Source organism: Carcharhinus amblyrhynchos, chromosome 6, assembly GCF_965287045.1.
Source record: "Carcharhinus amblyrhynchos chromosome 6, sCarAmb.v2.hapA, whole genome shotgun sequence".
Lineage (NCBI taxonomy): Eukaryota > Metazoa > Chordata > Chondrichthyes > Carcharhiniformes > Carcharhinidae > Carcharhinus > Carcharhinus amblyrhynchos.
In genome coordinates, this window is record NC_137329.1 from 118,681,639 (window position 1) to 118,709,638 (window position 28,000).

Below are 28,000 nucleotides of genomic sequence, written 5' to 3' on the forward strand. Positions count from 1 at the left end.
GTCACCAGAGCTCTGGTAAACATTGAGTTCAGCAGAAGCCAAGCACTTTTCCCAAGAGAAAGAAAGGTCAAGTTGGAGGCAAATGTTTCCCTGGACCACACTCTTGTGCAACTCCTCTAGAGATTCCATACCAGAGGGACAAAGCATGAGAAGTTTATCCTGATAGGATCAGATGAAGGAGGGTGGGAGGAAGATTCTGTACAGCAGAAGAACTGACATGTAGAGTTTCTGTGCTGTATGTTGTATGAAAAAGAGACAATGTTTCAGTAAATAGATCACACTGTAATTACACCCTCCTATCAATGGTGTCACCTACAAAGCAAAGTGTAATTTTAATTGGGAGTTTCCATTATAAATGCATTACTTGATAATAGAATGGGTTGATGGTGTAACATTTCAATATAGTATTGCAGGTACGGTTCATTGTGTAAAATCAGTTGATTGGTCAACTGGAGTATCGTTGAAAAGAGAGACATGTTTGTCAAAGTTTTTCATCTGGCCAAAGGCAAGAATGCCAGACTTCAAACAATCACAACAATTTACACGACAGGACAAGGGAAAGAGGGTGGATTTGCTGGCAATCTGATTCTGATTAGCTGAGGTGTTGCCATGGAGAAAGCACCAAGCGATTAAATATAGGCTCTATAATCTTTTCATAATTATGAAAGAGTTTGAGAGTATAATCTTACAGAAGGTGATTCCAATTGTTGGAGAGCGCAAAACTAAGCCAGAAATAAGACAGTCATTGATAAATCCAACAGGGAATTGGTGATAAATCTCGACTGTGGAACTTACTGTTATATAAGTTTATTTATTAGTGTCACAAATAGGCTTACATTAACACTGCAATGAAATTACTGTGAAAACCCCCTAGTCTTAGCACTCTGGCATCTGCTTGAGTACACTAAGGGGGAATTTAGCATGGCCAATGCACCTAACTGACATGTCTTTTGGAGTGTGGCAGGAAACCAGAGCAGCCGGAGGAAACCTACGCAGCCACTGGGAGGACGTGCAGACTCCACACAGACAGTGACCCAAGCCGGGAATCGAAACTGGGTACCTAGTGACTAGTGGAGTGCCCCAGGGTTCGGTGCTGGGGCCTCAGCTATTCACCATTTATATAGATGATCTGGAGGAGGGAACCGAGTGTAGGGTGTCGAAATTTGCTGATGACACCAAGATTGGTGGAACGGCAAATTGTGCGGAGGGTGTGGAGAGTCTGCAGAAGGATCTGGATAGGCTGGGCGAATGGGCCAGGAACTGGCAAATGGAATTTAATGTTGGCAAGTGTGAGGTTGTCCACTTTGGTCGGAATAATGGTAGGAAGGGCTATTACTTACGTGGCGAAAAACTGCAGCATGCGACGGTGCAGAGGGACCTCGGGGTCCTTGTGCATGAGTCGCAAAAACCCAGCCTGCAGGTGCAGCAGGTGGTCAGGAAGGCGAATGGGATGCTGGCCTTCATAGCGAGGGGGATTGAATATAAAAGTAGGGAGGTCTTGCTGCAGCTGTATAGGGCACTGGTGAGGCCGCAGCTGGAGTACTGTGTGCAGTTTTGGTCGCTGCACTTATGCAAGGATATTTTGGCCTTGGAGGGAGTGCAAAGGAGGTTTACTAGGCTGATTCTGGAGTTGAGGAGGTTGAAATATGAGGAGAGGCTGAATAAACTAGGCTTGTACTTGTTAGAGTTTAGAAGAATGAGGGGAGATCTCATTGAGACGTATAAGATGATGAATGGGATGGATAGGATAGAGGTGGAGAGGCTCTTCCCACTCAGAAAGGACAGTAGGACTAGGGGGCACAGCCTCAGGATAAAGGGGGGGCGGTTTAGAACGGAGTTGAGGAGGAACTTCTTCACTCAAAGGGTGGTGAATCTCTGGAATTCTCTGCCCGTTGAAGTGGTGGAAGCTGCCTCGCTAAATATATTTAAGACGCGGGTTGATGGGTTCTTGATAGGCAAGGGGATTAAGGGTTATGGGGAGAGGGCGGGAATGTGGAACTGAGCCGTGACAGATCAGCCATGATCTTATTGAATGGCGGGGCAGGCTCGAGGGGCTAGGTGGCCTACTCCTGCTCCTATTTCTTATGTTCTTATGTTCCTAGCGCTGTGAGGCAGCAGTGCTAACCACTGTGCTGCTCCAAGCCCGGTAGAGTATAGGTCAACAAACGAATGGTGTAGTTGGACCAATGAGCGGCGCAGGCTTGGAGGGCTGAAGGGCCTGTTTCCTGTGCTGTATTGTTCTTTGTTCGCACAGCATCAGGATCCGGGTTTGATTCCCAGCTTGGGTCACTGCTCTGTGTGGAGTCTGCACATTTTCCCCATGTCTGCGTGGGGTGATCATAGAGGGAGCATAGCCACCGGCATGGGTTAGTTGGGCTGAATGGCCTTTTTCAGTGCTGGAGATTTCTGGCAGTGATTCAGACCGGCAGTATTATTATTTTCTGGTGTGAATTTTGGTTCATTCTTGGTGGCTGATTTCACTGCAGCTGCTGAGTGAGTGTGTGTGTGAGGCTGGAGGGAGGTGAGTGAGTGTGTGAGTGGGGGGAGGTGAGTGTGTGGGTGTGAGAGGCCGGAGGGAGGTGAGCGTGTGTGTGGGGGGGGTGGGGGGATGTGAGTGTGTGAGGGTGGGGGGATGTGAGTGTGTGAGGGTGGGGGGATGTGAGTGTGTGAGGGTGGGGGGAGGTTAGTGTGTGTGTGTGTGGGTGAGGGTGGGGGGAGGTTAGTGTGTGTGTGTGTGGGTGAGGGTGGGGGGAGGTTAGTGTGTGAGGGTGGGGGGAGGTTAGTGTGTGTGTGTGTGGGTGAGGGTGGGGGGAGGTTAGTGTGTGTGTGTGTGGGTGAGGGTGGGGGGAGGTTAGTGTGTGAGGGTGGGGGGAGGTTAGTGTGTGTGTGTGTGGGTGAGGGTGGGGGGAGGTTAGTGTGTGTGTCTGTGTGGGGTTGGGGAGAGGTGTCTATATGTGTGGGATGGGGGTGGGGGGAGGTATCTGTGTGAGGGTGGGGGGAGGTGAGTGTGTGGGTGAGGGTGGGGGAGGTATCTGTCTGTGTGTGTGAGGGTGGGGGGAGGTATCTGTGTGAGGGTGGGGTAAAGTGAGTGTGTGTGTGAGGGGGGGAGATGTCTGTGTGTGTGCGGGACCGGGACGGGGACGGGGAACCTTTCGGTTTCGTTCCGGCAGCTGCCGGACTCCAGATGCTGCTGCACAGCCGGAAGTAGCGGCGAGGAACGGCGGCGGGGGGAACCCGGGGGTGGCGGAGCCGGGACTGGGCAGCAGGTAAAGGGAGGGGGTCACCCCCTCACATTCATCTCCCTCCCTCACCCCCCATCTACCTCCCTCACCCCCCTGCATCCTGCCCCTCTCTCCCCCCCTGCCCCTCACCCCCCATCCCGCCCCTCACCCCCCCCCACCCCCCCATCCCGCCCCTCATCCCCCCCTCACCCCCCCATCCCGCCCCTCAACCCCCATCCCGCCCCTCATCCCCCCCTCACCCCCCCCATCCCGTCCCTCTCTCCCCCCCCCCGCCCCTCTCTCCCCTCTCTCCCCCTGCCCCTCTCTCCCCCTGCCCCCCCTCCCCCTCTCTCCCCCCCTCCCCCTGCCCCTCTCTCCCCCCCTCCCCCTGCCCCTCTCTCCCCCCCTCCCCCTGCCCCTCTCTCCCCCTGCCCCTCTCTCCCCCTGCCCCTCTCTCCCCCTGCCCCTCACCCCCCCAATCCATTGCACTCTGAGCACAGTGGGACGTGTTTGCTACATTAACGGTGCTGTGTAAATTTAGGTTATTTTATTATGCGGTAAAATTCCTGAACACCATGGGAGCTAACTGTCCTCCGTTGTTGAGAAATCCCTTCTGGAATCCTTTGGGAGGGAGGCATTTTACACAGAGTGTACTGACATGAATGAAACCTGTGGGAGAAGAATTCATTCATCCTGATCGTGGAGCTGTAACTTCTGGAATTTTGTTTTGACTCTTGGCACCCAGCAATGATCCTCATTTTCCCAATCAAGCTGGTGCTGCCTCAGCTTGTGAGGAATGGGTTCCCACTGCATAAAGGGATGCACTAACTTGAGCTGAGGGGCAGTTTGGTAGTACCAAATCTTGAATTCTAGACAACTTGAGGGAGCTGATGTTTAACTAGCTAAGTCTTCGCAGTCTATCAATACTGAGTCATAGAAGGTCATAGTATGCGTACAATGTTACTTGGCCCATTGAGTCTGCACCGACCAGAATCCCTTACCCTGCATTTATCCTGCTAATTCCCCTGACACCAAGGGGCAATTTAGCATGGTCAATCAACCTAACCCACACACCGCTGGACTACGGGAGGAAATCGGAGCACCCGGAAGAAACCCATGCAGACATGGGGAGAATGTGCAGACTCCGCACAGGCAGTGACCCAAACCAGGAATTGAACCCAGGTCCCTGGCGCTGTGAGGCAGCAGTGCTAACCACTGTACGACCGTGATTGAAAGTTTTCTGCTATTTGTGCGTCAGTTAAGGGATTAATCAAGGTTGTGGGAAAGATGCCTGTCTCCGAGTGACAGGGATTTACCCAGTCACGTTCCATTAGTCAGCTAGTTGGTGATCAGCAGTGCCTTGTCTGACTCATATAACAGAGGGTTATAACAAGCAGAAAGTTTGCAATTCTTCATCGCACTGTTTAGTTATTCAGACAAGTTGTCAAGAGTTAATCTCAGTGTTGCCACGTTTGGCTAAATCTTGCAAGGGTCACATGATCTAATTGTTTCCCTGCTGAGGTGGCACAGTGGTGAGCACTGCTGCCTCACAGCGCCAGAGACCCGAGTTCGACTCTGCACTGACAGTGACCCAAGCCGGGAATCGAACCCAGGTCCCTGGCGCTGTGAGGCAGCAGTGCTAACCACTGTGCAATTCAGAGTGATTCAAATATGATTACTCTGAAGACTTTACTGTGGAACCTTTGCATAATGGTCTGAACCAACTGATGTGTTTTTCAGAAGATTTAGTTTCACTCGGTATCGTCTAGGGAATAAAGGTTCACCATATCTATGTCTTATAACTTCTACAGTTTTAATCATTCTGAACGACCAGATAGTAATCATTGTGAAAGTAGCTGTAAAACTATATATGCAAACTAACTTTTAATGTCAACCATAATATATTCCGGTTTGCTAACCCTCAACAGTTGCCCTGAAGTCCCCAGGAATGGAAGATTAAATCCCAGGAAACTCAGACGAAAGGTTGTTTCAGAAATAGTTTTTGACCATTTTCTTTGAACACTTTCACTAAATTTATTGAGGATGAGGGTAAAAAATATTTAACTGATCTTCAAGTGTCACCCAGTTAGCTTTCAAATTGGCATTCTAGAATCCTTCTAGTGCCGAAGGAACCTGCACTAACAACAATTCTCAGGCCCTATCCCTGTAACACAATGTATTTACCCCACTAATCCCACAATTTGGCATAGCCAATCAACCTAACTCGCACACCTTTAGAACATGGGAGGAAACCGGAGCACCCAGAGGAAACCCACACAGATATGGGGAGAATGTGCAGGCTCCACACAGACAGTGACCCGAGGGGGAATTGAATCCGGGTCCCTGGCGCTGCGAAGCAGCAGTGCTAACCACTGTGCCATCCTGTTGGAAGGTGACAGACCACGAGGGCAAACATGCTGGGTGACCAATGGTGGGGGTGTGAGGTCGGGACAGTTGAGGGTAATGTGATGTGTGGAGTGGAAAGTGATAAACCTATAATCTGGTCACACCATTATACTGTGTGTCACACACAAACTGCAGAGGAACTGCTTTCCCCAGAATGTCCCTGCTCAGTATAAAGAGACAATTTAGTGCTGTGGATTAGACTTAGAGTTGCACTGCCTCAGGACTAACTGGATAGATAGTAAACTCCAGAGAGACTTTGAAGTGGGCTGGTTTCCCATTGTCTTTTCAGTCCAGTTGAATTACTGGTATTACAATGAACTCTGGAACACTGGAAGTGCTGTCTCAGCCAATCAGTAATATTTTCCACAGGGTTGTGTTTTTCTGTAGAGAGGGTAAGATAGCTGCCAGCGGCTGTGAGGTGGGGTGGGGGGAGGTTTTGATTAAAAAGTGCTCAACCTGTTGTATCCTATTTCCTGGAAGTCCTAGTCACCCTGATTACCTGAGATAGCTCAGGCCTTGAGCCCCTTTTTATTAAACGTTTCTTCAATCTCCCGTTTTAATTTTTACTCCATCTTTAAAGTTACAAAACGCATGCTGTGGAGTGGGCAAACCCAAATCCATTCCCTGCTTGCTCCAAAAATCAAATTCAAAATCCAATTGAATCCAAGAGAGATAAACAGGACCTAAGCTGACAAGGTAAGGCATTACACCTTGCCTTGTGCTTGATCTGACGCTTGATCTTAGCCAAAGGACCATTCAAAATGCACTGTTTATATTCTCTAACTTCAGACTAATTTAGCATTCTTAGAATTTGACAAATTGCCAAAGAAAGCTATTTGCCAATGAAGAACGTGCCAACTTTAAAAGAGCTATTCATCCAGTCCCAATCATAGAATCCCTGCAGCGCAGAAGGAGGCCATTTGGCCCATTGAGTCTGCACTGACAACAATCCCACGCAGGTCCTATCCCAGTAACCCCACGTATTTATCCTGCTAATCCCATTGATGCCAGGGGGCAATTTAGCATGGCCAATCAACCTAACCCACGCACCTTTGGAGTGTAGGAGGAAACCGAAGCAGACACGGGGAGAATGTGCAAACTCCACACAGTCACCCAAGGCCGGAATTGAAACCAGGTCCCTGGCACTGTGAGGCAGCATCACTAACCACCATGCAACTCTTTCCTTGAGACCGTAACTCAGCCCAGCTAAAATCAATCAATCGCAGAAATGAAATTTAAATGTGAACTAGACCAGCCATACATACATACAGTGCAGAAGGAGCCATTCAACTCATCAAGCCTGAGTTGATAACAATCCCACCCAGGCCCTATCCACGTATTTACCCAAGCTAATCTCACTGACACTAAGGGGCAATAGATCATGGCCAATCAACCTAACCCGCACATCTTGGAGTATAGGAGGAAACCACAGCGCCACCACCAGTGCAAACTCCGCACAGACAGTGACCCAAGGCCGGAATTGAACACGAGTCCCTGGCGTTGTGAGGCAGCAGTGCTAATCACTGTGGCTGTGGGCTACCAGAGCAGGTCGGGGGCTGGGAATTCTGTACAGAACAACTCACCTCCGGACTCTCCAAAAATCACAAAAGCACCAAGTCAACCTCTAAACTAAACCCTTGTAGGTTCGAAATTCTCCCCTCTACATTCACCAGTTAGTTTTAAGCTCTAGGCAAAGCGTTCAGCATGCAAGTGTGAGTACCTAACAAGTTTGTAGCTTCCATTGTGTTCTTAATACTGAGTTGTTTGGGCATTTGATGTTCTACCATAAACAGTGGCAGAGAGACAATCCATTGTGATTTTTAAAAGAACAACAAATAAATATTTTAAGAAGAAAAATTTGATAAACGGTGGCATGGTGGCACAGTGGTGGGCAACACAGTGGTTAGCACTCAGCGTCAGGTACCCAGGTTCGATTCCTGGCTTGGGTGCCTATCTGTGTGGAATTTGCATGTTCTCCCCATGTCTGACTGGGTTTCCTCTCATACTCCAAAGATGTGCAGATGAGGTGGATTGGCCGTGCTAAATTGCCCATTAGTGTCAGCAGGATTAGCCAGGATAAATACATGGGGTTACGCAGATAGGGCCTGGATGCGATTGTTGTTGGTGTAGTCTCGATGGGCTGAATGGCCTCCTTTTGCTCTGTTGGGATCCTAGTGTTTATAAAAGTGGAAGGAGCTATGATCCCAGTTGAATGGCGCAGCATTCTCAAGAGGCAGCATGACTTTTCCTGTTTCTGAATTAACACAGATAAGTTGGGCCCATCAATCCTAAAACTGTAAACTTTCAGTCAAAATGTACCATTTCAACGTGCAAAATGAGAATCATGCTGACACTGGTAACTCCTCGTTCAAGGGTAACATCGCTGAGCAAATGACTGCCTCCTGAAAGGAGTTGATGTGGGGGAAATCCCGGTACCTAGCCCGAGGAAGCTTTTGAGAAGTGATTTAAGAGATTTCCAGCAGCTGGAACTGAGTCACGCTGAACCCAAGCTTCATATCTTTCCTGTGCTTTCTCTGTAGCTTTCCAGATCGAAGGGATTTGAATTGAAACGCTTCCACAATGCAGAGCACAGCCAATTACCTGTGGCTCATCTCTGACATCCTCGGGCAAGGAGCCACCGCTAATGTGTACCGTGGGCGACACAAGGTGAGTGATCCTAGTTCACTCCTCGGCTACTACGCTTTGATGTTAATTCTGTTTTATCCTCTCCGTTGGAGCTGCCTGACTTGCTGAGTATTGTAAGAAGTCTCTCAACACCAGGTTAAAGTCCAACAGGTTTATTTGGTAGCACAAGCTTTCAGAGTGTCACTCCTGCTTCAGGTGAGTCACCTGATGAAGGAGCAGCGCTCTGAAAGCTTGTGCTACCAAATAAACCTGTTGGACTTTAACCTGGTGTTGTGAGACTCCTTACTCTGCTTATCCCAGTCCAATGCCGGCATCTCCACATCATTGAGTATTACCAGCATTTTCTGTGTTTATTTGTGTGTTACTTCAGCAATGTGGGGTTAGCACTGTTTTTTCAACCAAGGTTAATTTTTTTAATTATTCGGTCATGGGACATGGGCCGTCGCTGACTGGGCCAGCATTTATTGCCCATCCCTAGTTGCCCTTGAACTGAGTGGCTTGCTAGGCCATTTTGGAGGGCAGTTAAGATTCAATCCCATTGCTTGGTGCTGGAGTCACATGTAGGCCAGACCAGGTAAAGATGGCAGATTTCCTTCCTTAAAGGACATTAGGTGAGTTTTTTATGACAATCCACAATGGTTTCATGGTCATCAGTAGATTCTTAATTCCAGATATTTTTGTTGAACTCAAATTCCATCATCTGCAGTGGCTGGATTCAAACCCGAGTCCCCAGAACATTAGCTGAGTTTCTGGATTAATAGCCTAGCGATAATACCACTATGCCATTGCCTCCCCAGAAGTATTCCAAAACAAAACTGTCTGTTCTTGTCATCAACTTAATTCATATCTGTCAAAATGGTCTTTTCATAACTGTTTTTCATTGAGTTTGGATTGTATTTCATTACAAATTGTACAGAATTAACAGTGGGATCACCTAGACTGATTTTCATTGTCTGAGGGAGTTGGGCAAATTGTCCCAATTTTTAACTTTTCTTTATTGGCTTTGGTTTCTTCTCTCCCAAAAGTTTACAGCTTCAGGACTCATGGATGTTAGAAAGGATCTAACCAGGTGCGGCGCGGTGACACAGAGCAATGCATGTTCTCCCCATGTCTGCGTGGGTTTCCTCCAGATGCTCCGGTTTCCCCCCTCACTCTAAAGATGTGCTGGTTAGGCTAATAGAATCCATGGAATATAGAATAGAATATTATAGCTTTGAGTCATAGAATAGAATCCCTACAGTGCAGAAGGTGGCCATTTGGCCCATTGAGCTTGCACCGACAACAGTCTCAGCCAGGCCCTATCCCTGTAATTCCACATAGTTATCCTGATAATCCTTCCTGACACTAAGAGTCAATTTAGCGTGACCAATTAACATAACTTGCACACCTTAGGACTGTGGGCGGAAATCGGAGCACCCGGAGGAAACCCACACAGACATGGGGAGAATGTGCTAACTCCACACAGACAGTGACCCGAGCCGGGAATTGAACCCGAACCTCTGGCGCTGTGAGGCACTGTGCCACCGTGCCGCTATTGATTGGCCTTGCTAAGTTGTCCCTTAGAGTCTCAAGATTTGTAGGTTTGGGGATTAGTGGGTAAATACATGGGGTAACGGCAATAGGGCCCGGTTGGGATGCTCTTTCGGAGAGTCGGTGCTGCCTCGATGGGCCGACTGGCCTCCATCTGCACTGTAGTTATTCTGTGGTAATGAGGCGGGCAGGCTTGGTGAATGAGCTGAGCCATCACTTCTGCATCATGGTGATCAGCCATGATCAAAACGAATGGCAGAATAGGCTTGAAGGGCCGAAAGGCCCACCCCTGCTTCTAGTTTCTTTGTAACACCCATGCGTGCAAAGACATCGCTGGGTTCCTTGGAAACAGCGCAGCATCTTTTTAATATATCCAGTGCCAACCAGTTGAATTTAAGTAATCCCTCTTCTGTGGCCACAGTGCTGCCTCCTCTGTGTTTTATCAACCGGATGCCATTGCGAGTGCTCACAATACTGGCCTGTGAAAGCTTGAGGACTGGGCATTACGAGTTTGAAATATGAGACTGATTAGACTGAATACAGAAAGCACTGTGGTTTCCAAAGACCAGCCTCTGAAGCTAACTTTCTGTCACTGTTTCCTCTACTACAATCTTCATCAGAAAGGGACTGCTTTCTGGTCAGTGAGAGGTTTTCGTTACTTCTCACCCTCTCAAAATCTTTCATATTTGACTGAAAATCACGTGGAAGTTATGAATGGTCTTATCACGTGATTAAAATGGGGAACCACTCCAGTCTTTCGTTAACTCAATTATCATTAATTTCACTATTGATGATAGCTTGTCTCAAGCTTTAAGCCAAGTTTTTAATCCAATTTTTTGTGTCAACAGTCAAAGATCCCATAACAGTATTCAGAGAATAATGCAAAATCCGTGGTGGCACAGTGGTCAGCACTGCTGCCTCGCAGTACAAGGGACCTGGGTTTGATTTCAGCGTTGGCTCACTGTCTATGCAGAGTCTGTACGTTCTCTCCTTGTCTGCATGGGTTTCCTCCGGATGCTCCAGTTTTCTCCCACTGCTCCGAAAGACGTGCTGATTAGGTGGATTGGCTGTGCTAAATTCTCCCTCGGTGTTACCCGAACAAACGCCGAAGTGTGGCAACTAGGGGATTTCCACAGTAACTTCATTGCAGTGTTAATATAAGCCTACTTGTGACACTAATAAGATAAACTTTAAACTTTCACCTAATGCCACAAGTGAAAAATAATTGTACATATTGACTTTTCAACCATCTCCTTGCTATTTGTTCATGTTGCTGACACACTGAGGAAAGATGTGTGGAGGTTTGAGTGGAACATGAATGTTGGCAGGGACTGTCTGGACTGAATGGCCTGTTTCTGTGCTGTGTGTCCTATGTGTTGATTATCACGTTTGCCTACACCAGTGACCATACCTCTAGAAGTAATGCACCTTGAGACATCTTGCCAAGATATTGCTGTACGTAACTATTGTGTAATTTTTCATAGAAAACAGGCGACCTGTATGCTGTTAAAGTATTTAACCACCTCAGCTTTCTGCGGCCACTTGAAGTGCAGATGCGGGAGTTTGAGATCCTTCGAAGATTGAATCATAGAAATATAGTCGAACTCTTTGCAGTGGAAGAGGAGGTATGAAAATCACACTGTTTTATTCTTTGCACGTTTGACACTGGTTACAAAGATCTTTGCTATTTAAGTAAAAATGTTCTATTTCCTATGCATGATTTAAATAAACTTTTTCTCTAATTTTGTCTTGCATCAGCGACACTCCTTTCCATATTTGCCTTGAGGTAGTATTGTGAGTCTGTCTTGTCTGTAGTACTTTAATACTTTGTCTTATTTTGTTCATTTGTGGGATGTGGGCGTTGCTGGCTGGCCAGCATTTGTTGTCTGTCGTTAGTTGCCATTGGAGGGCAGCTGAGAAGCAACCACACTGCTGTGGCTCTGGAGTCACATGTAGGCCAGATCGGATAAGGACATTAGTGAACCAGATGGGTTTTTCCAATAATCAACAATGGTTTCATGGTCATCAGTAGATTCTTAATTCCAGATTTTTTGTTACTGAATTCAAATTCCACCATCTGCCGTGGCGGGTTTCGAACCCAGGTCCCAGAACGTTAGCTGAATTTCTGGTTTAATAGCCTAACGATAATACCACTAGGCCATTGCCTCCCCTACTTCATTGAAAAGTTGTAAAGCTGAGTTCTTAGCACTCATCCCCTTTACACGTGGGATTAGTTTCCTACCCTTTTCTGTCCCCTTTTTAATTGGTGGCACAGTGATTAGCACTGAAATCTCATAGTGCCAGGGATCTGGGTTTGATTCCCAGCTTGGATCATTGTCTGTGTGGAGTGTGCGTGTTCTCTCCGTGTTTGCGTGGGTTTCCTCCCAGAATCTGTAAGATGTGCTTGTTAGGTGCATTGGCCGTGCTAAATTTTCCCTCAGTGTACCCAAAAAGGCGCCAGAGTGTGGCAACTAGGGGGCATTCACAGTAACTTCATTGCAGTGTTAATGTAAGCCTACTTGTGACACTAATAAATAAACTTTAAAAAACTAACTCTTTGTGAGTCCATATCATAATTTGACATTGCACTGTGTGCACCTAAGTAATGAATCTCTTGACAGGAATCTGAAACTAGGCAAAGTGAAAGTGATACTGACTGCACTCGCACAGTGATCCAGGCTGGCTCATTCATGCTGAATCATGTTTGTAAGTTTAAACTGGAGCATTCCCCGCCTTCCCCTGCCCATCTCCATCTCTATCTCTGTGACATTTGATCACTCAGCTGGAATGCTGGTTTGTAGCTTCACTGTAATCTGTTCACAATCCTCACTGCTGGACTGCAGCCAGCCTAGCAGAAACACTCCCACCGCCACCCTGCTCTCCAGAAAGAACTGGAGAAACTCAAAATTGTTCTTCAGAGCAGAGATTGATTAGGGGTTGTTGAGTTCATAAGGAAAAACAATTTCCACTGTTAGAGGAGTCACTAACCAGAAGCCACCGATTTAAGATAATTGGTAAACTTTAGATGAAGGATGAGAAGGATTTTTCATAGAATCCGTACAGCGCAGGTGGAGGCCATTCAGCCCATCGAGTCTGCACCAACCACAATCCCACCTTGCCCTATCCCCATAACCCCATGCATTTACCTTAGCTTGTCCCCCTGACACTAAGGGGCAATTTAGCGTGGCCAATCCACCTTACCTGCATACCTTTTGGATTGTGGGAGGATACCGGAGCACTCGAAGGAAACCCACACAGCCACGCCGAGAATAGGCAAACTGCACAAAGACAGCGACCCAAACATGGAATCAAACCCAGGTCCCTGGCGCTGTGAGGCAGCAGTGCTAACCACTGTGCTACCATGCTGCCCCTATCGCCCCCTACGGTCTATCGAGGGTGTTCTGATGTGGAACGTACTGCTGACAAGAGCATTGGAAACAGATTGTCCGAATTTTCAAAAAGATTTTGGATATATTCAAAAGAGGGAGAGGAATTGGATCCCTCTTTGAAAGAGCCAGCTCAGGCATGACAGGCTGAATGGCCTCCTGTGCTCAGTGAATCTATGAAAAAGCTTGTCACTCACCCTTCCCATCTTTAGCACGAGTGCTGAGTCATTGCCATTAATCTCATTTTTGTCCCTTCAGTGCTGCTCTCGGCTGACGGGCCTCTTTCTCAGCTGTAAAACTTTATATTTGTGGCAAGCCCGTCTTTCTAAAAGGCCTTTGTGTCCTTTAGTAGATTGTGTGTCACAGCAGTTGATTAGCTGACAGAGGGTTAATGGTGAACAACGCTGGATCTCACAGCTTTCACTGTCCAGCCACATTCTTTGTCCAGTCAAGGGCAGGGGTAATTAAATCAGTGGAACAGTGCTTAGCAAGGATCTGGGTTCATTTCCCAGCTTGGCTCACTCTCTGTGCGAAGTTTGCATGTTCTCCCTGTGTCTACCTGGGTTTCTTCCCACGCTCCAACGATATGCAGGTTAGGTGGATTGGCCATGCCAAATTCTCCCCTTAGTGTCAGAGGGACTGGTTAGGGGTTGTGGGGAGAGGGCCTGAGTGGGATTGTGGTCAGTGCTGATTCGATGGGCCGAACGACCTCCTTCTGAGCTGTAGGATTCTATGATTTCTTTTTTACTACGTTTCCTTTTTTGCTACTTCCATCAAGGCAGCTAATTTTTTTGAATTTGAGAAAAGGTAGTTGGAGATGGGCATTCTCTGTCACGTGGACGTCAGTCTGCGTGTCACCCATCGCCTGGTTCAGCCTGCGAACCAGTGCTTTAGAGCGGGCTGTGGCCACTACCTTGTGTGAGCAGCTATGTGGAGCCACAGGTGAGAACGTGGACAGTTATCTGTCTAGCTACGGAGTGGGATGCGGCTGAGCCGTGCAGACGAAGTAGCAAGCACACACCCCTACTTTGCTGTGATTCTGGCATCCATTCCCCCTCTCTCCTTATCAATTCTGGAATTTTCTTTCACAAAGTTCCACACAATTTTATTATGACTCTTCATTCTACATTGAGATGAAAATGGACTTAACAAGAAAAAAACCCAGTACAGGGACCACAAAAGCCATGGAGTTAGCGTTCCCTTTTTTTAATGAGGAATTGTACAAAGGCTCCCTCAGATTACATGGCATTGTTTGAAAAAGAGTAGGCCAGTTCTCCCTGCTGTCCTGACCGACATTCATCCCATAGCTGAGATCATTGACAAATTGATTTATTTCATTGTGGGAGCTTGCTGTGTTTCTTTACATTACAGCAAAACATTACACTTAAAAATTGGCTGCAAAAACTAGCCCCCCCCCACCGGCCCTTCTGACAATGCGATAGATGCTGTATAATTAGACATTCTTTTATTATAGAACATGTGTGTGTTACATTGCACTGGTTTTGTGTGTGAAGTTGATGCTTCACTCTTCCCTGGCAGTCTGGACTCTGCCCTCTTAACCCGTGCTGATTATCAGCAGCCTGATTTACTTTCCTCCGTCCAACTCCTCCCTCCAATGTGGCACCTGATAGCTGTCAATTATACTTTGCTACCCTTTCAATTGCTGCACCTTTTACTCTTTCTGTAATTGTTGAAACCTCCCTTGCAGCTGTCCCAGGATAGGAAATGCCTTTGCAAATTGTTGCTTGGCTCCATCTTTTGCTATGGCAGTTTCTGTTGTTTCAATATTTTCACCAGATGTGTATATCTTTTATCAGAACATTTTTGGAACTCCTAGTGATTTCTAGTTCTTTTGAAAGTTTTCCAGTATTATTCGTACACTTGTTAGCTTTCAAACTCTTAATGTATACATTTGCAAATAAGAATACTGGCATTTCACTAACATGATATCCATATGACCCCCTTCACCATTTTTGTTGCCCACATTTCAATGCACCATTGTTATGGTTCAGGTCAGAAACTCCATGGAGGCTGCCTGGATCATAAGTTTTGCATCTTGAATTTGGCTAGGATAAGCTTGGTATGCTTCACTTCAGGTAAGATTCAAATGGCCCACTAAGGAGCTTTTATCAAGCAAAATTTATTTAAGAATACTTAACATGTATAGTAAGAAAATTAGCAAGAACTTTTATCAATTACAAACAAGATACAAAGCAACCACTATAATGTATAATTCTTAACAAATACATCTAATGTGTTTCCATCAAACCAATCCCGTAGACAACAGACCCTTTTCACAGGTTTAACACAGCAATGAGTAATGCCCATGTGATACTAGACTTGAGTCCTTTGGATGAGTGCTGTGGGTCTTCTGATACTCAGAACAGTTTGAAGTCAGATCAATAGGGAGAGACTCCGGTCAAACCACCAACAGCCGATTCTCCCTTTTAGAAAGACAAGACCTTGCTTTCAGACAGCCAGCAGAATTTCCAAACAAAACAGGGAGAGAAAGAAACAATTCTTTCCAGCTTGCTGTCCCTTCTAAAACTCAACTTTAACTGGAGCCAAACAGAAAATAAAACCTTAAACTCACTGGAAAGGGAAAAGAAGAACATGCCCAAAAACGCATGAGCGTCCTCCTAACAATGCAGGATCATAAAACTACCCAGAGTTAAAATAAACAGACTCCATTTGAGCTGTTGAAGTAGCAATAATAGGAACCCTCATAGATAATTCTGCAGCAATGAAACCAAACTGAAAAAGGATCTGCTTACAACTGCAGAGAACAGGATTAAAACGCTCTTAAAGGTACACCAACGTCACGCCCCTATGATCAGTAATTATTCCAATTAATTTATTTTAGATTTTTTCGCTGTTTTCCTCTTGTGATGCCCCAATATATGCTGTGCTCAGTTTCTCTTGCAGTGGCCCTCATTGTGCCAAAGACACCAGGGAACTGATTTCCTGAGGACCTACTTTTGGTGAGGCAGTGCGAATTTAGAATTCCATGAGGCCTGATTGTTCACCATCTGTCTAAAGTGCTTCTGCTACTGCTCCCGAGAATCGACCCTCAGTTCCACGTCCAACAATGGCTGCGCTAACCTGTTGATTCTTGCGTGTCTTTTTCTTATATTTAGACCACCAGTGGAAATAAAGTACTTGTGATGGAGTTTTGTTCATGTGGAAGCCTGTATACCGTTCTGGAGGAGGCAGGGAATGCCTTTGGCCTACCTGAGTCTGAGTTCCTGATCGTATTACGAGATGTGGGTATGTTCTGATGACTCTCTGCCGAGCATTTCATTTATTAGCTTGAATTACAGCAGAAATGACAATCTTATTTCCCATGTGTGAAATAAATTTTTTTAAAAAGTCATTGTTGGCAGGTAGGTGAGAAAATATTCTGTTCTGGAGATGTAAGTGTTGATTCAGACTAATGCTCATGCTTGAGTCTTTTGGATAAATGCTGTGGATCTCCTGATTCTCAGAACGGATTGAAATCAGAACAACACCACCCTGCTCCAAACCTGGTCCTAAATATCCACAAGCACAGTGGCACAATGATTAGCACTACTGCTTCACGGCACCAGGGACCCAGGTTTGATTCCTGGCTTGGGCTACTGTCTGTGTGGAGTTTGCACATTCTCCCTGTGTCTGTGTGGGTTTCCTCCAGGTGCTCTGGTTACCTCCCACAATCTGAAAGACATGCTGGTTAGGTGCATTGACCTGTACTGGACTGTGGTGACTAGGAGAATTTCACAGTAACTTCATTGCAGAGTCAATGTAAACCTTACTTGTGGCTAATAAGTAAATAATCAGTGTGTGTGGAAATAATGACTTCTGACACCATTCTGTCTCTGCTTCTGAACTTGACTTGAATCTCAATGCTCTTCCAACAGTGGCAGGCATGAACCATCTGCGAGAGAATGAGATTGTCCACAGAGACATCAAGCCTGGAAATATCATGCGTGTGATCGGGGCGGACGGGCAGTCGATTTACAAACTCACTGACTTTGGGGCAGCCAGAGTGTTGGAGGACGATGAGCAGTTTGTTTCGCTGTACGGAACCGAGGAGTATTTGGTAAGAGCCAGTCTTCACGTTTTTAAGGATTCTAATATAGTATTTTGGAATCGACGATTAGGATAAACCAAAGTTCAGTCCGCACCCTCTATCATTGATACCTGACCTGCCTGCTCTCTTTCGGGACTGCGCCAGATTCTGAGTCCTGTGCCGCTGCCATCGAGTGGCTGCCTTGTATGTAGATCCTGCTAAAGCTTACATCGGCTGGCCACCCAGGTCAGATTTATCCTCCCTCTGCTTCCGCTTGGTGTCTCCTCTAATTGGGAGCCAAGGTTTGTGAGAAGTTGGCAGAACTGTTCTGGAAACAGCAACAGGAATTATATATGTACATATGCATTTCGGTAAGAAGAATAGAAAGGTCACTTCTTACTTAAAAGGTGAGAGTCTCTGGGATAGAGAAGGTGGGGTAGAGGAACAAAGGGATCTTAGTGTAAAGGAGAAAAGTTTTCTTGTTAGTGTCACAAGTATGACTTACATTAACAGTGCAATGAAGTTACTGTGAAATTCCCCTAGTCGCCACAGCCTGGCGCCTGTTTGGGTCAATGCATCTAACCAGCACGTCTTTCAGACTGTGGGAGGAAGCCGGAGGAAACCCACACAGACATGGGGAGAATGTGCAAATTCTACACAGGTATTGACCCAAGCCGGGAATCGAACCCTGGTCTCTGGTGCTGTGAAGCAGCAGTGCTAACCACAGTGCTACCATACCACCGTATAAACATGCCATTTAATTAAAGTTGCACCGCAGATTAGCAGGGCCATTAAAATACAAACTAAGCACTTGACTTTATTTCTAGTGGGATTGAATGAAATATTGGGGAAGTTAAATCTGGGACAGAGCTTGTTTGATCACATTTGGGAGCATTGTGCCCTCTTCTGGTTGCCATTTTATTAAGAGGATATAGAGGCACTGGAGAGAGTGTAGAAAAGATTTACAAAGACAAGACCAGAAATGTGAGGGTATATATCTATATATTTCATAGAAGGTTAAACAAGTTGTGTCACTGTACACTTGGGAAAAGGCTGCTGAGGGGTGACCAAACAGAGGTTTTTAAAACTGAAAAGGTTTTATTACAGTGGATTTTGAAGTAATGTTTCCTCTTGTGGGGAAGAGCATAACATGGGGCAATCAGTTATCAGCAGGAGATCTATCAGGGAATTCAGAAGAAACTTCTTTTGAACCATAGGATCCCTATAGTGCAGAAGGAGCCCCATTCGGCCCGTCAAGTCTGCACTGACTCTGAAAGAGCAACCTATCCAAAGCCCTGCCTTTGCCCTGTCCCCATAACCTCGTGTATTTATCATGGCCAATCCACCTAACCCACTCAGCTTCGGACTGTGGGAAGAAACCAGATCATCCAGAGGAAACCCACGCAGACTTTCATAGAACTTTCGTAGAAGCCCCACATACAGAAGGAAGCCATTTGGCCCATTGAGTCTGTACCAACCACAGTCCCACCCAGGCCCTATTCCTGTAAACCCAACCATTTACCCTGCTAATCCCCCTGACACTGGGGTCAATTTAGAATGGCCAATCAACCTAATCTGCGCATCTTTGGACTGGAGGAGGAAACAGAAGCAACTGGAGGAAATCCACGCAGACATGGGGAGAATATGCAAATTCCAACAGATAGTCATCCAAGCTGGGAATCGAACCTGGATCCCTGATGCTGTGAGGCAGCAGTACTAATCACTGTGCCACTGTGCAGTATAGATGCATTTAAGGGCAAGTTGGGGAAGGAAGTAGAGGGTTGCAATCGTAGATTTAGATGAGGAAAGATTAGAGTGGAGCATAAATACTGTTGCAGACAGGTTGGGGCTAATATTATGGAATTATTCATCAAGGTTGGTAGGCCTGTATTAGTAGCTGTGTCCTCCAGTTTGGCCAAGAACTACTGACTGACAATAATAATCTGATTAGCATCCAGACATGTATGAGCGGGCGGTTTTGAGAAAGCCTCATATGAAAACGTATGGAGTGACTGTAGACCTATGGAGCATTGGAGTCACATTTTACCATGCAGCCACCGGCAGCCTCCCATTCAGACCGTTCGAGGGACCCCGCAGAAACAAGGCAGTAATGTAAGTTCCTCTATTTCCATTGCATCTGTGTGTCTGTCTCCATAGATTGTGCAATTTGCTTCTGGGGCCAAGAGGTCACATTCACTCATTAATATTAATACACTAAGAATCATAGAACCCCCACAGTGCAGAAGGAGGCCATTCGGCCCATGGAGTCTACATCGATTCTCCGGCAGAGTACCCTACCCAGGCCCTAACTCTGTAATCCCACATATGTACCCTACTAATCCCCTTAGCCCACACATCTTGGTACACCCAGGGACAATTTAACACGGCCAATCCACCTAACCAGCACGTCTTTGGAATGTGGGAGGAAACTGGAATACCCGGAGGAAACCCACGCAGTCATGGGAGAATGAGTAAACACCACACAGACAATCACCCGAAGCTGGAATTGAACCTGAGTCCTTGGCGCTGTGAGGCTCTGTTTAGCTCTGACCTGAGCATCTACCTTCCGAATTCTGCCATCACATGTTAACTTACACTGTCTTCTTCCCCGTTGGCTCCCATCTCTGTCAATCTCTGTATGGGCAGCACGGAGGCACAGTGGTTAGCACTGCTGCCTCACATCCGGGACCTGGGTTGAGTCACAGTCTGTGAAGTCTGCATGTCCTCCCCATGTCTGCGTGGGTTTCTTCTGGAATCTCCTGTTTCCTCCCACAGTCCAAAGGACGTGCTGGTTAGGTGCATTGGCCATGCTAAATTCACCCTCGGTTTATCCGAACAGGCGCCGGGGTGTGGCGACTAGGGAATTTTCACAGTAACTTCATTGCACTGTGTTCCTCAAATCTTTAAAGTCCGTATTCCTGCCCTGGCTTTCAAACTCTTCCTTTATCCCACTTTGCCCTTTCTACTGGTTATGTGCAGCCTGCGTCTCCGCTCCTCTGTCATTGTTGTCCTATCTCAGCTCCACCATCAGCCCTTGGCTGTCCAGGATTTAGAATCTGCCATCTTTTCCCAAAACCTTTCCGAACTTTCGTTCAACATTCCCTGATGCCTGCCTTTAGGACCATGTATCTGTTCACTGTCCAAATTCTTCTTCCATTTGGTACCAGTTCCACTTCTAGGAAGGACTTTTTTGACATTTCTGACATTAATCATAGAAGCCCTACAGTGCAGAAGGAGGCCATTCAGCCCATGGTGTCTGCACCGACCACAATCCAGGCCCTTTCCCGTAAATTCACAAATTTACCCTGCCAATGCCCCTGACACTAGGGGACAATTGAGCACGGCCAATCAACCTAACCTGCACATCTTTGGAGTGTGGGAGGAAATTGGAGCACCCAGAGGAAACCCATGCAGACATTGGGGAGAATGTGCAAACTCCACACAGACAGTCACCGAGTCCCTGGAATTGAACCCAGGCCCCTGGTGCTGTGAGGCAGCAGTGCTAACCATTGTATCGCTGTGCTGCTACAGTGCTATATAAATGTCAAAAGTGCTGTATAAATATTTTGCTTTGTGCGCAGTGTGGCTTTGTTTTTGTGAAAGATTCTTGAGTTAGTTAGTTGAATCAGTTTTGCCATGTGTTGAATTTTAGGTTCAAAATAATCACCCTGAAACCGCCAGGATCAATATCGGGGGTTCAGAAATCAGAAAATGGGCCATTAGTTTGGCATCATGAGTTACCGCTGTCCTGCAACCTTTCCAAGTAAGCTCACTCTTAGAAGTATTTGCATATATGTTGATAATGTGTTGAATATGATCAGTGACCTTACCTAAAATTAGTATGTTTGTATGATCACTGGAACTTTGGTTGCTTTAGATGTAGCAGAGATCGTGTTTAGATAGTGATGAAAAGTAGATCAGTTCCATTTAAGGGATGGCGATGGCCTAGTGGTATTATCACTAGACTATTAATCCAGAAACTCAGCAAATGATCTGGGGACCCGGGCTTGAATCCCACCACAGCAGATGGTGGAATTTGAATTCAATAGGATATCTGGAATTAAGAATCCACTGATGACTATGAAACCATTATTGATTGTCAGAAAAACCTATCTGGTTCACTGATGTCCTTTAGGGAAGGAAATCTGCCATCCTTACTTGGTCTGGCCTACGTGTGACTCCAGAGCCACAGCAATGTGGTTGACTCTCAACTGCCCTCGGGCAACTAGGGGTGGGCAATAAATGCTGGCCCAGCCAGCGATGCCCATGTCCCATGAATGAATAAAATAAAATCTAAGCCCTGACTCCTGAGAAATGCATACCTGATATGAAAAGGTTATTTTCTTAAAATATTTCTCCTTTTCCCTCTTGTGGTGTCCTTGTGCCCGAAAGTTACAGTGGAGTTGAGTGTCTGCCTCTGTGAATATCTGACGCTCTACGTGATGCCCTGATTCCCCTCCCAGTAGGAGTTAGCATTGACTAGGTCCGTTTTTGTGTTAATCCGATGCTATCGGAGAGGATTAACACAAAAGGGCCCTGGTGAAAAATTGGGAGGGTTCAGCAATGTCATCCTGCTAGGTTTCCGTAGCGCTGCATTATTGGTGAGCCTTTACCCCTTGAGAATCCCACACCTTTTCAGGGCAGCCTCCTTCACATTGCTGATTTCACAGTACATGTATCCGTCAGGTTGATCCATCAGTGCTGCATCTACTGCATCAGTGGTAGAAGAGAGTTTTAATACTTTCTGCTTTTGTGTGCTAGTTTGCCTCTCATTTTCAGCCCCTGCCTTTGGTTGGCAGCAGTGTGGGAAAGATAGCCAACTGTGCCGGTCTTTTCCTGTTTGTGCACAGTCCACCTCAGCTGTGCCTCCTTGTGGTGAAACGTGGAAATTGGATCCCTTATAGTCTCAGGCTAAAAATTCCTAACTCAGAGGAGATATATAGACCCACTGCCCATTCGGACACCCGTTAGCATTCGTGAACGAAACTGCCAGCTTCGGACAAATAGCACTAGTGCCTTCTAGAGACCCCGGGAGACTTGAAGGCTAAGGCAGTAAATTTTGAGTAAAAATTCTGAAGTGGAATCCAAAGGTGGGCTGACGTAATAATATTGTCACCTCACTAGTAATTCCAACAACCAAGCTGGTGCCAAATGGAGTGTTCTGCATTCCTTTGGACTTAACTGGACAGCGGGATCCTGGCATGTGGGCAGCACGTGGCCTCAATAGAGTGCGCCTAGGTTTGTGTCCTGAAGAAGACGCTCCAGTTTTGAATCATAGATTCCGTACGGTACAGAAGGCCATTCAGCCCATCGAGTCTGCACTGACCACAATCCCACCCGGGCCTTATTCCCGTAACCCCATGTATTTGCTCTGCTAATGCCCCTGACACTAGGGTCAATTTAGCATGGCTGGTGCACCTAATCTGCACATCTTTGGAGTGGGGGAGGAAACCAGAGCACCCGGAGGAAACCCACACAGAGACCGGGAGAATGTGCAAACTCCACACAGACAGTGACCCGAGGTCGGGATTGAACCCGGGTCCTTGGCGAGGTGAGGCAGCCGCGCTAACCACTGTGCCACCGTGCCACCTTGCTTCAGAGTGTGAACATAACACGGGGAACAGCAGTTTTGAGTGATAGCGCGATTAGCCTAGAGAACGGGTGCTACTGGCTGTCTCCAATGGTGGGCAGGTCCATTGTGTCCCACTGATCAGTAACTGCCCACCTCGAGTCGGACAGCCACTGACTAATAAGGTGCTGAGCCATGTGCTTCAGTGGGTGCTTGGAGCTTGAGTGTTTCTGCTGAACAAGAGGACGGAATTCAGCACACCAGACAAACAAAAGAAACAAGTTGCCCCTTTTCAATTGGCAAGCTAGAATGTCAGAACCATGTGCATGAGATTGACAAATGACTTGCAATCAGTCAATCAGATATGCAAAAAAGCCACGATTGCCTTGGAACTTGATAAGCTGAATGTTGACATAGCTTCCCTATGAGAGACCAGGCTTGCCAGGAACAAACCACTAAAAGAAACAAAATTATATGTTCGTGCAACAGAGGAAGTGTTCAGAGGAAATGGACATGGTCAGAGTAAATAGCCAGAAGCTTTTTCCCAGAGTGGAAGAGTCAGTTACTAGGGGGCATAGGTTTAAGGTGTAGGGGAGGGTGCGGGGTGGTGGGGGCAAGGTTTAAAGGAGATAGACGATGCAAGTTTTTTTACACAGAGGGTCGTTGTACCTGGAACTCGCTGCTGGGGGGAGGGAGTGGAAGCAGATATGATAATGACTTTTAAGGGGCCTCTTGAAAAATACATGAATATGATGGGAATAGAGGGATATGATCCCTGGAAGGGTAGGGGGTTTTAGTTCGGTTGGGCAGCATGGCTGGTGCAGACTTGGAGGGTTGAAGGGCCTATTCCTGTTTTGTAATTTTCTTTGTCCTTTGTTCTTTAAGACACCTGGGCAAGGGTTAGCTTTTGTTATCAGCAACTCACTTCTCTCAATAGATGATTGAGGGCTTTTTCTCCCCCCTCCACTTCTCAGCCTTGCAATGTCATTCAATGTCTGATTCCCATTGGCAACTGAATAGAAAATACCAGCATTTTTTTTTTGTTATTTGAAAGGAATTGGTTTGGAAGAAGCAAGTAATTTTCCTGCTCTTTCTCTCCACAGAGGCCTGCAATCCCTGTTAACACCCATCCTGGCAAACATACTTGAAACTGACCAGGAGAAGTGCTGGAGCTTCGATCAGTTTTTTGCAGAAACCAATGACGTTTTGGACAGGATGGTGATTCACGTCTTCTCCCTGCAGCAAGTCACATTGCACAAGATTTACATTCAGAGCTACAACACGTATGTATACTGTCAGAGTGTGAGCATTCTGCAATAACACTCAGCACGTTTTGAATTGTGGAACTCTGTCTGCCAGTGGTGACTGAGAAAGTTGCCACGGTGTAGTCTGTCATCAGAGTTTTCCCTCATTCCGTACCTGCGAAGCTGGAGAGGATTCATGCTGTGAATTAGCACCAGTTAAAGTTTATTTATTAGCGTCACAAGTAGGCTTACATTCACACTGAAATGAAGTTACTGTGAAAGTTCCCTAGTCGCCACACTCTGGTGCCTGCTCAGGTACCTGAGGGAGAATTTAGCATGGCCAATGCACCCTAACCAGCACGTCTTTCGGACTGCGAGAGGAAATGGGAGCATCCGAAGGAAACCTACACAGACAGTGACCCAAGCTGGGATTTGAACCTGGGTCCCTGGCGCTATGAGACAGCAGTACTAACCACTGTGCCGCCGTACCGCCCCAGCAAAAACATCTTAGGATAATGTTACACTGTTTAAATTGATATGTTTGAGAAACATGACCACCTTTTAAGAGCTTTTTAAAGTGGCAGTAACAATATTTCAACCCGGAAAAGTGTGAGGTGATGCATTTTGGGAGGACTGAGGGCATACGCAATGAACGGTAGGATACTAGGCAGAACAGATGACCGGAAGGACCTTGGGGTGCATGTCCAAAGATCCCGAAGACCGCAGGACAGGTAGATTGATAAGGTGGCTAAGAAGGCATATGGGATACTCGCCTTTATTAGCCAAGTCATAGAATATAAGAGCAGGATGGTTATGATGGAACTGTGTGAAGAGCTCATTAGGCCATAGCTGAGGGATTGTGCAGTTTTGGTTGCTATATGTTCCTGTTATGTTTAATGCAAAGATTGATAGATTTCTGAGTAACGACGTAAAGGGTTACGGGGATAGTGAATAGTTGTGCTAGCAGCAGTGTAAGTAACAGAGTTTGTTCGGGTTTCTCTGCTGTACCAACTCAACACAATGCTACAGCAGTCGGGCAGGTCTAATTAGAGAAGGACAAATTTAAACTGTACAGATAAATTGCAATGTCTGCATTTATAATGGAATTTGCATGAGAAACTGAAATCTTGTAGCCATAAAATGTGCATAGGCAGGTATTTAGTGGAGCTGCTATCTACGGTACACATCATATACACACACATATTGTGTGAATTTGTAAAGTATCCTTTGACAATTTTATATATTTGTCTCCAGCTGACTGGAGAATTGATGAAGTAATTGTTTCGTTTTAATTTTTCTTCCACGGAGCTGAGCTGCGTTTATATTTCTGCTTTTGTCTTTCCTTTCAGAGTGCCAGTATTTTATGACTTGGTCTATAAACAGACGACAGTTAGGCCCCATCTGCAAGAATTCATCTTTGAAGGCAGACGGATTGAGTTTGAACCACAGGTACACGCTCACAATTTCCCCAGAACCTCCGAAGAGAACCCTCTGATACTCGTGAGCAGAGAGATTGTGGATAAAGTGGGACTGATCTTCCAAGAACGTACGTTTATTGAAGTGTTTTGAATGTCACTCAGTTTTCTTTTCATGAGAACTTCTGTAATTCAGGGGTTCCAGAAGAACAAATGTGGCATAACTGCTTTGGGTTGAAAACAGCTTGGATGAAATACAGAAATGTGTTAGATTGTCTTTTTATGCATAACCATTGTTAACCGGGAACTAAATCCAAATTTCATTTGCTAAGATCTAGATTTGTAATATACTAACTTGTAACTGCAGAGTGAATGAATTTGTTTATCACAGTTAGAAGCCATGTCTGTAAAAACAATAGATTTACATCCAAATATTAATGCAACATATGTTATAGAACAAAGGAAAAGTACGGCACAGGAACAGCCTCTTCAGCTGTCCAAGCCCATACCAATCATGATGCCCTAACTAAACTGAAAAAACCTCTGTCCTTACTTGATCTGTATCCCTCTATTCCCTTCCTATTCATGTACCCATCTGGATGTCTCTTAAATGTTGCTAATGTGCCTGCTTCCACCACCACCTCTGGCAGTGCGTTCCAGACACCCATTACTCTGTGTGAAAAGTTTCCCCTCCACATCTCTCTCAAACTTTCTCCCTCTCATCTTGAACCTGTGTCCCTTCCACGTCATTGACACTTCTATGCTTGGAAGAAGCCTCTGACTATCCACCCTGTCTGTGCCTCTCATAATTTTGTAGACCTCTATCAGGTCTCCCCTCAGCCTCTGTCTTTCCAGTGACAACAATCCGAGTTTATTCCACCTGTCCTCATAGTTAACAGCCTCGAGACCAGACAACATCCTGCTGAACCTTCCTTGTACTCTCTTCAAAGCTTCCGCGTCCTTCTGGTGGTGTGGTGACAAAACTCCATGAAGTACTCCAAATGCGGCCTAACCAATTTTTTATATAACTGCAACATGATTTGCCAACTATTGTACTGAAATGTAGTTTGATTCATATGGGGCAACCCTTGCTGTTATCATATATCCAGAATATTATCGATACACCCCATATTTGCACAGCATAATGTGGTGATGTAATGGCCATTTGAAAGGAGGAGGAAAAATTAAGAATGGATAATGCGTCAAGCACTGAGACAAAATGGACATTTTACATGGTTGGCACAGGGGTTGGCACAGGGGTTTGCACAGCTGCCTCACAGTGCCAGGAACCCAGGTTCAATTCCAGCCTCAGGCTCACTGTGTGGAGTTTGCACATTCTCCCTGTGTCTGCGTGAGTTTCCTCCGGATGCTCTGGTTTCCTCCCACAGCCCAAAGGTGTGTGGGTTAGGTTGATTGGCCATGCTAAAATTGCCCTTTGGTGTCGGGGATTAGTGGGGTAAATTTGAGGGGTAGGGCCTGGGTGGGATTGTTGTCGGTACAGACCTGATGGCCTGTAGCGATTCAGTTCTATTCTATAATGATTATATTGCTTTTAATTATATTTTGAGCAATAACTTAGTTCCTCTGACTTCACTTTTTTCATCTCCTTTGCCTCACTATCAGCAACTGTGCTTTCAGCCACATAGATCCTGCACTCTGGAATTCTCTTCTCACTTTCCACCTTCCTCCACTTCATTCAACACCCTCTCTTAAATCCATCCCTTTGACCAAACTTTGGGTCAGCCTTCGTGATCTGTCCATTCCTTTCAGTGCAGCGTTTGGTTCACTCTGCACCTCTCTGCTGGACCAAGGGAAGTGTGGTTTTCTGTAAGTGCAACCGTGTGTCCCTGTCGTACGAAAATAAATTGGCACCAGACCCATGGAGCTTGGTTTCGATTCCTGGCCTTGGGTCACTGTGCCTGTGCAGAGTCTGCACGTTCTCCCCATCTCTGCGTGGGTTTCCACCGGGTGCTCCGGTTTCCTCCCACAATCCAAAAGATGTCCTGGTTAGGTGCATTGGCTATGCTAAATTCTTCCGAACAGGCGCCGTAGTGTGGCGACTAGGGAATTTTCACAGTAACTGCATTGCAGTGTTAATGTAACCCTACTTGGGACACTAATAAAACATAATAAACTGTATTCCTCTGTGGACATCTATTGCACTGAAACAAATTTATGTTTTACATTGCAGCATCACTTCCAAAGTTGCATTCTCGTTACGACTTGGACCTTGATGTGTCCTGCACAAAGGTTAGGACCATTTTGATTCTTTTTTTTTCCTACTGTAATAGGAAACCTGCAAACATTTTAAAACTCTGCAAGAAATTTGGGGGAAATATCAAACTGGATATTGTGCATTCTGTCCTAGACTATTACAGGAGTTGTCTGTCAAGCACAGAAAATAGCCTCCACGCTCTTGCATTATCAGGAGTTAGTGCGGAAGGGTGTTCGGTGGCTAATGTAAGTAAATTATTTTCCTTCTTACAAAAATGTACAGAAATTTGCCTTTTCACATCATCAGTAGCACAGGCTTTT

General features: G+C 46.1%; 1 protein-coding gene across 1 annotated transcript in view; it reads left to right on the plus strand.

Moving 5' to 3' along the window:
• Positions 1-3,197: 3,197 nt before the first annotated feature.
• Positions 3,198-28,000, plus strand: part of tbk1 (TANK-binding kinase 1) — a 44,472-nt gene continuing 19,669 nt past the window's right edge. Inside the window, exons 1-11 of the mRNA XM_080191299.1 lie at positions 3,198-3,266; positions 8,168-8,294; positions 11,288-11,428; positions 16,327-16,456; positions 17,086-17,267; positions 19,189-19,349; positions 20,890-21,000; positions 23,910-24,089; positions 25,400-25,596; positions 27,657-27,715; positions 27,834-27,925. Of these exons, the coding sequence (XP_080047425.1) occupies positions 8,208-8,294; positions 11,288-11,428; positions 16,327-16,456; positions 17,086-17,267; positions 19,189-19,349; positions 20,890-21,000; positions 23,910-24,089; positions 25,400-25,596; positions 27,657-27,715; positions 27,834-27,925 (1,340 nt within the window). The 5' untranslated portion in view covers positions 3,198-3,266; positions 8,168-8,207. The remainder of the gene's footprint in view (positions 3,267-8,167; positions 8,295-11,287; positions 11,429-16,326; positions 16,457-17,085; positions 17,268-19,188; positions 19,350-20,889; positions 21,001-23,909; positions 24,090-25,399; positions 25,597-27,656; positions 27,716-27,833; positions 27,926-28,000) is intronic.